We start from the raw sequence: 13686 nt of genomic DNA on the forward strand, positions 1-13686 counted from the left end.
TGGGCATGATCCTTCAGGCAGCAAACGGGATGTGATGAGTGGTCAAATCTCGCCATTTTTTGCGAGAGGAGTGTCCGCCCCAAGCCTGGTTACGACACTATGGGCACTCTAATATTTTCCAATCTGATCCCTATCTTCTAACGAATCTCTCTTTTCCCTTTTCAAACTTTTCACTTCACCTATGAGGGTTGTATCAGGAATGGGAAGGTGGGTTATAATTACCATTTGATCCTAGGCCCACGGCACGCCTGTCATTCATTTTAGGGTTTATTCTCTTGGCTTGTTTTTTTAATCTTAGCATCATTCATGTCATTCATTTTAGGGTTTAATCTCTGGCCCTGTTTTTTAAACTCAGCCGTTATTCATTTTAGGGATTATTATCACGACCTAGACGTTCTTTTTCACGGCATTCCTGGGATTTTAGAGGTGACCGTTTTCTCGGTAATTTCTACAAAAAAATTGGTACGTTTTGGATGCATGCCATTTGTTGGATTAAAGGTCAATGTGGTAAAATAGTTTTTTTTGCTTGAATTAAACAAGTCTTTGGATACTTGAGCCATTTTGATGGTTGAGATTTTAAAATCATGCTGGTTTTCTGATCTAAATATGCATGTAAAATTCAATTCAAACTCAAATGGGCCAAGGTCCCATAGATCTACATGCATATATAGATCAGAAAACCAGTATGATTTTAAAATATCTCAACCATCAAAATGGCTTAAATATCCCAAGCCTCCACTGGAGTCCTTAAATCAATACTAAATGGATGTATATAGAATCTGAGTAGCTGAGGTGATCCATCGTCAAGTTCATTTCGTGTATCTTTCGATGAGTGGAGAATTGCCTGTCTCCGTCTGGTTGTCTTACATTATACATACCAATCACCAATCTTTAGTTGATTCATGTTTAAGGATTCTTAATGTTGCTCACAGTTCAAACTCGTAGTTCCCAAATCCCAATTTCACATTACATGACCTTCAATCATTTGCTCATCCAGCCAATTGAGCAAACATTGCTGGATTGTTGTGCCGTTTTCTTTCTTAATTCTTACCATGTGGTAGGTACCATCGCCGTTCTGTAGACGTTTTTTCAATACCACGTTAGTTAAAAAATGAGACACACTAAAAAGGGTGATTTTCCACACCACACATCCGGGTTTCTAAGATGTGGTCTGAGAAAATGTTTTCGAGAAAATGAATAATCATGCATCAGGCCTTGTACCGGATGGCATGCCTTACAGTCTTATACTGACGTGGTTTAGTAGTTGTCTGAAGAAATGGCATTTCCAAACACCAGCTTAATGAACCTCTTCAGATGCATCTTTCATTTCATCTAAACTGTTAACGGTTCAAATTGGGCCGGGATAGGGGTTAGGTTGACTTGAGTTCAACCTTCCCCCAGTTCGAGGTTCTCTGAACCCCGAACTTCTAAACTTACCTAGTTAACGTAACCTTACCCATCTTTAATTCCTCAACCTATGTATAAAAAAAGATTCTAAAAAAAATCTCTCAAATTAATTGAATTTATGTGACCACATGTTGATCGTATATCCTGCTTGCATTTGATTGTTTGATGTTTTTGTTTGTTTTTTTAGTGCATTAATGAAAAGTGAAATGCTTCATATAGTTAAAATCCATGATGAATTATGAAAGAATTTCTACCTATAATTTAAGATAATAAAATCAGCAATTATAAAAGCCATAAATGAAAATCACTAATGACATGTGTTATGGTTAAGGCAGAGTTGAGAAAAATTAATATGGTGGTATGTAGTGTGATTTGTCATACACAACAGCAATGGTAGAATTGGATTTGGTTGGCAAAAGTTGAAGGAGGCCTGGATAACCTAGCTCAAGGTGCAGCCCTAGCCAGATGGACCATTGGCCCACAAGCCACAATCTAATCAATTCCCCAGTAAGTGGCAAGTGGGTTTGAACGTCCACCTCATTAATTTGTATAGGTTTGTGCTAATTGAGGGATGTTACCGTAATTTAAACGAGACCTGATCTGCTCCTCACATCTGGCGCTTCACATGCGCATCCTATCATGCATTGGGAACTTCTCCCATGTTCTTAATACACGGTGGCGCCCATTTGGGAGGAGAAGATCCCATCACAATTTAAACGGTGGGTTATAACATATATGGGGTTTGGGTCAATATATTTTCTCCAACGTAAAAATTTTGAAATGGCAAAAATGTCTGATTTCAAAGACGATACGTATCTAAATTGATCAACTTCAACATGGGAGTCAAATTAAATATGTTCCTGTCCTATAAACTCTTTTCATATTTCAGATGTAATAGACTTTTAACTTGTAACCTTTATCTATAATACTAAATGAAATCGTCTCCTCCCACAATCCATCCCAAAGAGAGGGGTCTGAACATATATGGCCACAAAACAACTAGTTGACCCACATGATCAATTAGAAATCCAACCTGAATTGGGCACATCTGCCATGACTGACGGCATACAAGGTTACGAGTACAAAAAGTGTTTTAGAAGTGTGGCCCCATTGCCATACAGTCGAGTGCGTCTTTTGCTGATTACGAATTCCGCCTCTTTCCAAATTCCAACCTAGTTATCGGGCCAAGTTCAATCGGGCTATTGCCCAACAAAAAGGAAATCACAAATCTACAATATAAGTGGTTGTTATAGCACAGCCCAGAAGGCCCCCTAGTTATGGCCTCTTGGCCTTCCGTATGGTGGTATGGGCATGTTTAGCTGGATCATGAGTTCCTTTTGTGGACCACGCTTGATAGAGAGTTCTTGGTTTGTCGTTCTGCTTTTGTGACTGTTTGTTTCCTTTATAAGTGAATTATATTTGGATATGGGTCCATTTGCATTTGGAATCAGATTTACATAGAATCTGACACATGAATAAGATTTTGCTCATTGTATCTTAATGGGACTCAGATCGGATTCAGATATACCATTAATTGAACTGCGAATTAAATTAATCTATTAGCATATATTAAAGTAAAGTTGGCTACATCAAATGGCTTCTCCTTTTCTCTTCTTCCACGACCCTATGTTTCTAAGATGCCTCTCTGGCTCTCTTGTTCTCTTCTTTAACTCTAACTCTTTCAACTTGTCACCTCAGCATGATCCTCTCTCCCTTTTCATCATTTTCGTTACCTCTTCCATCATGCCCCTTACGAAGATTTTGTTTTCCAATATTTGGAAAACCACATTACACTCTTACGTGTCCCCAGTTTGCATTAGCATCACTCTTTCAACAATAACAAAACGTATTGAAATTCATTGTCCACGATTATGTGTCCCCACATTACACTCTTATGGGTCCCTTTGTTAACCCCTAGTCCCCTATTTATTAATAAGAATAGACCAATAATGGTCCACAATAATAACATAAAAATTAAAATAGAAACATAATTTACTATTAATTAATAGTTGTAACCCATGCCCCTCCAACCTCCGGTCGTAATACATTTGAAAATTAGAAACTCTTAAATTTATTTATTAACAATTAGTGAAGATGACTAAAATCAATTAGTAACATAAAAATATTAGCAGAAATTAGTATTAATTAATTATAATTGCTAATTGAAAAATTAATGGCAAAATCATATTAGAAAATTAATTGTATTAATTAACAGAAAAATAAATTAATAAAAAAATAATAACAGAATAGTCATAAACTTGATTGTGTTAATTAACTGAAAAGATAATATAAAATAAATAAAAATGATAAAACATAAAAGCATAAATAACATAAACGTACGGGTAACATAGCAAAATAACAATATAAAATTAAAAAAAATTACTATTAATTAATAAACATGTTATAACATTTTCTTATTGTTGTTTTACATTTATATAGGGTTGTCATGTGCAACATACTCTTTCCCATTCAGGTAAAAACCCCAAACCCTCTTTCTGTTTACTTGATGCCAACCCACCTTTCCATCTTTCTAGGGTCCCCCTCCTCCAATGGTTGAAGCTTCAAACTCTGATTAGGTAAGTCCACTACCAATCATCTCTACTTATGGACCCACATTCTCCAACATTGTTCTTTTTCCTCATTTTCATTTGCTAGATCTCTTCATCCCATGGAATTAAGTTCTAATTCCAGGCAAAATTAAAAATCCTGATTGATTCTAATTCTGGTTTCTAAATGAATCAATTGACATTAATTGGGCTTCAGTTCCGATTTTGATTTTGATTGCAAATCAAATGGACCCTTGTTTAGGTGGGCATTGGGTTGGGCTGCGCTGGATCGGCTTAGGCTTGAGATGCCTGAGGCCTCAACCCAAGTTTAGAAGTTAAAGCCCAAGCAAAATTTGGAGCTAAAAAAAGGCATGCCCAACCCATGCAACAGCTTGAGTATTGTCGAACTTGAGTTGGGCCCACGTAAATTTCAGTCTTATACATCACCCGAAAAATAATGCTTCAGTTGAACTTGGATCACTATGGCTAAATTAATTAGAAATGTGAATGACGTGCAGCTCGATGAACTTTAACTTTGTTTAAAAAAAAATTCCGTGCATCACAGGGTCCTTACTAGTAAAATAAATTAAAATTACAGACGGCATGGGCTTATGAGCCTTTAATGAAAAAATGATATTGAAACCAGCTTTGAAGATATACTATTTTTAATTTTTTATATAAATTATCGGACTTGCATCTCAATCGGATTGGGATTGAGTTGATTCAGATCCATTCCAGTATTATAAACGGATCTGATTTTTTTGAGGTCTAAATCCGGATTAAATGAATTGAATTTCAAACTCGGACTTGGACAATCAGACAGTACTGCTCGTGGGATTAGATCCTTGTTTGGACATCACGTGAAACAAAATGACTTTATTATTGCATAAACCATAAAAAGACTAACATCCCATCCCGATTCCCAACCCGTTTCCACAGCGCGGAAGTTGGAACTTGGAACAAAGAGCTACCAAAAGCAAAACTCAACCTTTTTCTACCCAAAAAAAAAAAAATCGAAACACAACTTTAATTACCACCGTGCACATAAACAAAAAAAGAAGGAAGGAAAAAAATCTTTACCAATCTGCATTACAACTTTCCGTTACACGGAATTGAATTTAGCACAACTTTTCTTTTTCCAAACAGAAAGCAACCAACACAAAATAAAATTCATTTCAGAAAAAGAAAAAAAAAAAAAGGAAAAGATAGAGAAAAACGGTGAGAGGGAGGGAGAGCACAATCGTGAAGCGATAATCCATGACACTGGGATAGCTCAGAGGATAAAACCAAAGCAAGTCATCAGAGTGAGCAGTGGAATCAAAGTAAAGCGAATCCTTGAAGAACCACTATCGAAAGGAGTATTATCTATAAGAGGTTGCTGCTGCTGCTGGTTAGCTCCGAAGGGTTGGTTCGGAGCAGAGTAAGGCTGCTGGTTTAGGTGATCACCCAATTGCTCCAGCGGTTGTTGGTCACCCAATTGAGAGTTCTGTCCTGGGTTGTTCGCAGACTGACCGAAAGGAAGATTACCATTAGATATGGGCTTAGCGAAAGGAGGCAGAGCAGGAGCCAATCCGGGAGCACCTATAGATCCACAGTTCTGATTAGAGATTGGGTTATCGCTAGCCTTCCATATGAGATTCCCGTCTTTATCCCTTATCTGCATGTCACCTTTGTCCAGCATCTCCAGTGTCTGCAACTGCTCCCCATCAGCGTTAGTATCCCATGAAGAACGGCTGCCATCAAAGATCTCCAAACCCGCATCAGAGAAAACCAGAGTGCACGAGTTGACATTGCTCACAGAAGCACACTCCGATTCCCAGACGCTCTGGCCGGATTCATCCTGGACCTGGATGTAGCAGAAGTCATTTCCAAAACCTCCAGCACCGAAAGAAGTCTCACGACGTAGTAGGAAGGCAGAGTATTTGCCCGACGGGGAAGTAAGGAACAGCTGAGATGAACCAGAGGTTGGAGTTGCTTCATGAATCGGAGGAATGCTCGCAAGAAGTTGCTGTCTTGCTGTCCTTTCTATTGTTCCTGGAGGAGTCGCGGCTTGCACTAGGAGGAGAGAGGAAGAAAGGAAGATGAGGAAACATAGGAAGAGATTGGCTTCGTTGGGCTTGTGGCTCTCCATTGTTGATTGGGATGCCGAATGAAGACAGAAGAGAGAAGGTGTCTTTAGGTGGTGATGGACGTGTAGATGTCTTCACAGGATTATATAGAATCCGGTTCAACTGGCTCCAAACTAGTAGTAGGAGCAGTTGACAGATGGCGGTGAGCGCATACTAGGAGAAAAAAATGAAAGAAACTACATCCAGTTCATTGTTTAAATGATATGGTAGGTGTTTCAATGTTTTTATATGCTAAGACCTACTGAAACCAACATTTAAAACAAGATTATTTATATTAATTTGTTAAGTCTTACTCATTCCAAATAGGAAGTTTTGATTCCAGTTAATCGATCATAACCAATCTTATGTACCTATAATTTCCTCGTGAGCATCATCTGGCCGGCCATCCCAAGCTTCATTTGAGGTGGACCTTCCATCTGTAAAATTGTTTTAAATAATAAAAGTAATGCACATTGGTTGGATTAATCCAACAATAGGTTCAACCAACTTGAACTTTTGCTCCATTCTTTTTATTGTTTTTTGGTCAATTAGTGGACACCGGTTTTCGTTTTAATTTTTTAAACTTTAATTTAGCAGTTTGCTTCCTTCTAACAGATCACAGCACACCATTCTTATCATGGGGAGTGTACGAAAATTCGAGTAGATTGGGCCTTTTTCTTCATGCAACTAGAGATACTTTGGTAGTCCAAAGAGTTTGGTGTTTCAGGTAAAGTTGAAAGTATAGGAAATGTCAAATGTATTTGAAAATCAATTTTAAGAGATTTATTGGGATATGTATTGGATGTGTATGTGTGTACCGGAAAAAAACTAAGATACGTTTGGAAATGTTATAAATATTTCAATAAATCATAAAAATATATCAACAACACTAAATATAAGACCTCAATTAGGTATATATATATATATTAAATTAATATATTTTAATGGTTTTATGAAGAAACTTATTGTAGTTAATTATAATTTCATTAAAAATCCTATGCTTAATTATAATTTATAAATTATAATTCTTAAGTTTTAATGTTTCATGGGATGGGAAAACCCAACTCTTCTATCCAACCATAAAACATGCATTGGCACAAATTCTAAGTGAAAATATAATTAATATTTATTATTTATTATTTATTTCTAAAAATTATAAAAAGTAAATAAATATTATATAATATATTCAAAAAAATAGTTCTTAAAAAAATTTCAATTGCTTTGTATATATGATAGATCATCCATAGAATTATAATATATTCAGTCATTATGATCAAATGGTAAAATATAATTAATTAATTAATTTTTAATTCTAAAAATATAAAAATAAAAAACTTTTTTTAAAGAATAAATTTCAATTGGTCTATGGATATGATAGATCATACATAAAATTATAATATATTTAATTTTTGTAATCAAATGATAAAATATAATTAATTAATATTTATTTTGTAATTATAAAAGTATAAAAAATAAAAAATATTAAAGAAGAAATTTCAATTGCTCTATGGATATGATAGATAAATCCATAGATCTAAAAAATATTTAGTCTTTATAGGCATAGAAGAAATTACATTTTCAAAAATTTGAAAAATTTGTGATTTTGAATGTAAGAAATATAGATCAACATAAATTTAAACATTCAAGAAAATAAAGAAATCACAAGATATTATAAAAATTTGAAAAATTACCTATTTTTGCCATATTTTTCAGAATTTGAAAAAACTTTAAAGAAATTATTGATTTACACTTGTTTTTGCAATTTTTTGCAAATCTAGCATTTTAGGAATGAGATTTGGAATTTTAGAGTCATTTGAGAGTGAAAAAATGTTTATTTCAGAGAAAATAAGCTTGCTTTCCCCCTTTATTTTTTTTTTCAGTTTTTGGCCATATATTTCATCGATACACTATTGATAGACCCCGATACACCTTCAATACGGGTCCAATATGCATGAAAAGAAGACAAGACGCTTGATTTTCATGTGTATCCTGTATTTATTTTTCAAAAATACGATATGATACACCCCGCATGAGACGTATTGTATCAAAATTTTAAACCTTAGTTTCAAGTATGTCTTTTTTAAGCGTTTATGCTGACTCTACTTATTTGATTTAGGACACTAAATTGGGTGTGATTTGAATTAATAAACAATTAGCCATTTTAATTTTCTAGAAGAATGAGGCCCAATCAATATGACAATTTTCAAAGCCTCAATGCTGTTTTATATATATATAATTTGAGACACAAAACTAGTATTACAATTGATTTGTTATTGAAGGGCATGAGCTAACTTGCCGATTGAATCAAGAAATGATAAATTAAGAGATAGAGTAGGAGCACCCCACTTTAACTCACATATATTTTATTAATTTTAAATTAAAATATACTTACCACTTTCTATAATAGGAAGATAGGGCTTTGCTCTAATATATATGGTATAGCAGGAGACCCCCCTACATATGCATAGGACTGCATGGGTGTTGTAGGTATATGTTGATTGTCACGACCATGGGGTACAAAAAGTGCCAAACCAATGCTACAGGAATGTCTGTGACGAGTTCATAATTTGGTATACATCTGCAATGAGCTTAGAACTTGTATAGACTTGCAATGAATTCAAAGCCCGAAATGAGCTACGATGACCTCAAAAACCGCATAAACTTGTGATGAGCTCAAAGCCATCGCACACTTGCAATGAGCTCAAGTTCATCGTAGATTACAAATGAATAAAGAAACACGTGCTTCACTAATAGCGTGCATAACAAAACGTCCATTAGGATTAAAAAATATGCCCGAGATAAGTATTGATGCCACTCATGCCACGTTGGTCTGAGAGGCTCGCGAAAGGAAGTAAAACACGTGTATTATGAGAATCCTCAGACGAAGGGAAACCCCGTCTTTGAGATGTCTCATAAGACATGTGGTGAAACCCTAGTAGTGTTCCCGAATAACTGACACAGAATCCAAGATTCACTTCCCTAGTGGGAATCAAACACTTTCAGCTCCTTCCTTCCAGGACTTCAAGATCTCTTCCTATAAATAGAGGTTAAACTCATAACGAGATTTTCATTCTATCACTTTATCCACCCTAACCTTTAGCCTACCCTTCGCTCTTGGCTTTCCTTTGTCTTTCAAGGAGACCCCCGTACATAGCTTTACCTCCCTACTCACAGGTGTAACAAAAAGAATAATACAAAAAACTTTACAAGTAAAAATGGCATCAAAAAAGTTTTTTTTTGTTTTTTATTTTATTTATTTTATTTATTATTTTTTATTTAAACGGGGTGTTTGTTCAATCCAAATGGTCAAACCGCTCAACCTAGGGATCAAACCTAGAACAATTCTTTGTCCAATCCGGTTTTAAAATCCTTGCCTAATGGTATGAATTGAACTTTACAATTAAAAAAAAAAGGAATTAATGAAAATCATAGACAAGGCCGTATAATCATCTCCCTGCTATAGTATATAGCATGGATATTAGACAGGGAAGCCAAAGCAATGTCAAGGCTTAGTAGATATATTCATTGGAGTATATTCACTGGTTGCTTAGTAGATTTATTCACTGGTTGCATGATGAATGAAATTTCATGATTAAAAGGTTTTAAAAACTGATTCGGAATTGGAATCATTCTGGCCACCAGTTTTTTGGGTCAATGATTTGATTATTTGGTTCAAATAAATGGTTTGTTTCAGTTTAAAAAATAAAAAATAAAAAATAAAAAATAGTTAAAATAAAAACAGCCAAAAACCATTGAATGGATTGATGGTTCGATCTCCCAGGCCAATAACCCACTGACCAAATGAACGTTTTTTTGGCCAAGGACCAGGTTAAGGGTGAAATGAAATTAGTTGCTTAGACGATTCTCGGGCTGAATGGTCCAACCATCCAGGTCAACGATGGCTCATAAACACTGTTAAAATGTATATCTTTGCAGCCCTAATCTGCACCTTCCAGCTGATGATGATGATCTTCTTATGCCAAGGCTTACGCTTTATTATCAGAAGAGACCTCGGTCTCAAAGGTCGGGATTCATAAAACTACTTACTGAGCTTCTCTAAGAAGCTGTGTTTGGTGAAAATCCATACGACTGTGTTTGGTTGCAATATAAATAAATTTGCACTGGCAGTGCAAATAATTAGAGTGTAAATTTTGACCTATTCTTGTTTCAAGCTTATTTTGTTTGATTTCAGTACAACTAAAGTAAATTAAATTAAGACATGAAACAGAATAAAGTAATATCCAAAACAAAATTAAAAAAGAATTTGCATTTTTACATTTGCACTTCCATACATTTGCAATAGTGCAAATAAATTTGCACTGCAACCAGCAAACACAGCCTAAAGCCCAAATCAGTTCTCTGAATGCCATTCTTGAGCGACTATATAAAATATGAAGCTACTATGAATAGCCTATCTGGAACATGGATGCTCAACATGGAGGGCTTTTTTTAACAGTTCAGTCCAAATGCATAAACTCTCCCAGACGGGTCTAAAACTAAATCACTTATAAGCTGATAAGTGGAAATTAGAATTTTACATTTTTCAAAATAGGGACATCTATGGAAACTTAATTATAATTGTTCAAATTTTCATAAGCATATTCTTGTCAAACAAACTTTGCCGGTGTGAGCTTGTCTTACACTACGGTCTCAAGCCAGGATAAAGGGAGTGTTAAACCCAAAACAGTATAAATTCTTCAAATTGGGTAGCCAATTTGCGCCCCACAAAAGATCAGGTGTCTACACTGTTACGAAGAGAACTTCTGACTTGTCTCTACTCCTTGCTCCAAATAAGAGGTTTTCTATCGAAAAATGTCTGTGTTGAGAACTTCTCATAAGAGCTACACAAAACAGGAAAAGACGACAGCACAAGTGCAACTTACAGGTTGCAGTGCATTACATGATTATGTTTGAAAGACATACAAGGTTCGGACAATTTGAACACCATCCATAATAATAAATACTAATACATTTCCATTTCACAACAAATTTCATACCATTTTTTAATAGAAAACAGAGGAACACAAGAGGTGGGGGGGGGGGGGGGGGGGTTGATTACAGCATAGCTATAAGCGGTCATGCACAATTGACCGTCATCCGTCACACTAAGATAACTCAGAGGAGGAATCCGAAATAAGTCAGAATAGTAATCATAGTAACCAAAGCAACCCCAAACTTGAGTGGTGCTTCCCTTGAAGAAGCGCTATCGAAAGGAGTGTTGTCTACAAGGGGCTGCTGCTGGTTAACTCCAAAAGTTTGGCCAAGAGGAGAGCCGAGCTGGTTAAGGCCCGGGAAAGGTTGGTTAATATTCTGTCGAGAGTCACCCAGTTGTTGTTGGTCACCCACTTGAGAGTTCTGTCCTTGGTTGTTCGCAGACTGACCGAAAGGAAGATTGCCATTAGATATGGGCTTAGCGAAAGGAGGCAGAGCAGGAGCCAATCCAGGAGCACCTATAGATCCACAGTTTTGATTAGAGATTGGGTTATCGCTAGCCTTCCATATGAGATTCCCGTCTTTGTCCCTTATCTGCATGTCACCTTTGTCCAGCATCTCCAGTGTCTGCAACTGCTCCCCATCAGCGTTAGTATCCCATGAAGAACGGCTGCCGTCAAAGATCTCCAAACCCGCATCAGAGAAAACCAGAGTGCACGAGTTGACATTGCTCACAGAAGCACACTCCGATTCCCAGACGCTCTGGCCAGATTCATCTTGGACTTGGATGTAGCAGAAGTCATTTCCAAAACCTCCAGCACCGAAAGAAGTCTCACGACGTAGTAGGAAGGCAGAGTATTTGCCCGACGGGGAAGTAAGGAACAGCTGAGATGAACCAGAGCTGGTTGGAGTTGCTTCATGAACCGGAGGAATGCTCGCAAGAAGTTGCTGTCTTGCTGCCCTTTCAATTGTTCCTGAGGGAGCCACTGCTTGTACACAAAGAAGAGTGGAAGAAAAGAAGATGAGGAGAGTGAGGAAGGAATTAGCTTTGCAAGGCTTGAGGCTCTCCATGTTGGGTTGGAATGAATGCAGTAGAGGACGCTTCGTCTTTAGGTGGTGATGGACGTGAGAGTAACTTGACAGGGTTATATAGGGGAGCTGGTGAAACTAGTTAATTATGAGTAGAAGTAGGAGCAGTTGACAAATGAGAATGAACAAAGCTAATAGAATAAAAGAAAACTATATCCAGACTATTACGTTGATTAGCTGATGGTATATTGTAATACCTACTTAACCCAATATCTAGAAAAGGATAAATTACAAGAATAGAACGTCATTCTTTTCAAATGGGAGAAAACTTTGATAAGTGATTTTGCAGCCGTCGGATCTTGGTTTAATTAATAGTGTTTAAGCATATACATTCTCAACTAATTACTATTATACAGTAATTGAATTGGTTGGTGCGGGAGGATCCTCAAGTCAGCATTCAATATGTATAGTTCATCCTGGATTAGTTTTGTTGCTGAAGTAATAATGTCCAAATGGCTACCTTATAAAAAATGTGGCAGTTCAAACTTTAAAGGAGTGTAGTAGGCCTAACTAATTCAACAAGTGACGAAGTAAGCATTAATTCTTTCTTTTTTTTTTTTTTTTTTGGCGAAGTACGTATTAATTCATTAAATCATTGTCGTCATAAATTAGTCAAATAATAGTAGCATCAAGGGGTGGAGATTGACGTCCAAGTCTTTGACTCTTTTTAACCGACGCAACAAAAACATGCTCTTGGATCTTCAGCACAATAAAGAAAAATTGGAATTTCTGAAGAATATAATATGTACCGACAAGAAAAGGGTTTAATAAATAGAACAATATGACGGGTTAAAGAATTTTCTTTCTTTTGTTATTGGGGAGGGGGTGTTTGAGAGAGAGAGAGAGGTCTTTGTTATCCTCTGACTCTGAATTTGGCCATCTAGTTGATCGTAAATGGTTTAATATACTATAGGGCCCACAACCAACCAAAAGACTGTTAGCTTAGGTTTACTTTTAGTTCACATAGACATAATGTGGGCTCATTTGGTGTGACAAATTATTGATGAGCATCAGCAGTAAGTAGAAGCCAAACATTGTGGTTCAACGTGGGCTTATACGTTGTTCCTATGGCAGTACAGTGATCGGTCGTCAAACGGAAGATGGTCCGACCAGGGTAGCAATTTCCTAAATCCTATTTTAAATTAATCATGGCAAAATAAAAACCAGCCAACCATAGGCATTCCAGTAATCAAAATGTTCGCTAGTATTTAAAAGCGTTACATTGTGCAATGTGCACTGAGTGGAGTTGTTACATGCATCCGCCAATATTTACGTCCAACAGAACTTTCAATTCTAAAATCATTCATTATTGTACTTCAGATAAAATTGGTCAAAACCGAGGAATTTCCATAGATAGATCTACTAACTACATACAAAAATTGGCTCACAAGGCCACAATATAATTTAATCTTTTGAAATTCGGATCAAAAGAGATGTTCAATTCTTCAATATTAAGTCCTATGAAATCCGGATCTGCTTCTCAGAGCACTCCTCACACCAAACTGACAGCATGTTTCAGCCGCACATCGAAAAAGTCTTCTATACCCGTATATTATTATTTATAAGAGACGTTCCGAGATGTAAATGAGGAGCAAATCCAAATT

The 13686-nt window shown here is 36.2% G+C and overlaps 2 protein-coding genes, 1 long non-coding RNA gene and 1 other non-coding gene across 4 annotated transcripts; 2 read left to right on the forward strand and 2 right to left on the reverse strand.

Annotated features, from left to right (window-relative positions):
- On the forward strand, positions 1 to 497 carry LOC148851294 (uncharacterized). The gene is made up of 2 exons (XR_016098793.1): positions 1 to 207; positions 372 to 497. It is a non-coding gene; the product is annotated as an uncharacterized LOC148851294 (long non-coding RNA).
- Positions 27 to 131, forward strand: LOC148851295 (small nucleolar RNA Z279/snoR105/snoR108). The gene has a single exon (XR_016100124.1). It is a non-coding gene; the product is annotated as a small nucleolar RNA Z279/snoR105/snoR108 (small nucleolar RNA).
- Positions 498 to 5226: 4729 nt separating the features above from the next.
- Positions 5227 to 6084, reverse strand: LOC148851296 (uncharacterized). Its single transcript, XM_088945674.1, has one exon. It carries the CDS (start codon positions 6082 to 6084, stop codon positions 5227 to 5229), a length of 858 nt encoding a protein of 285 aa, XP_088801800.1.
- Positions 6085 to 11176: 5092 nt separating this feature from the next.
- LOC148851297 (uncharacterized) lies at positions 11177 to 12064 on the reverse strand. The gene has a single exon (XM_088945675.1). It carries the CDS (start codon positions 12062 to 12064, stop codon positions 11177 to 11179), a length of 888 nt encoding a protein of 295 aa, XP_088801801.1.
- Positions 12065 to 13686: the final 1622 nt, after the last annotated feature.

Source organism: Nelumbo lutea, chromosome 5 (genome assembly GCF_056320005.1).
Source record: "Nelumbo lutea isolate HS-2025 chromosome 5, American lotus-T2T, whole genome shotgun sequence".
NCBI lineage: Eukaryota > Viridiplantae > Streptophyta > Magnoliopsida > Proteales > Nelumbonaceae > Nelumbo > Nelumbo lutea.

Excerpts from the sequence above, each read along its gene's own strand:
- LOC148851297 (XM_088945675.1), bottom strand. The coding sequence starts at position 12,064 with ATGGAGAGCCTCAAGCCTTGCAAAGCTAATTCCTTCCTCACTCTCCTC.
- LOC148851296 (XM_088945674.1), bottom strand. The coding sequence starts at position 6,084 with ATGGAGAGCCACAAGCCCAACGAAGCCAATCTCTTCCTATGTTTCCTC.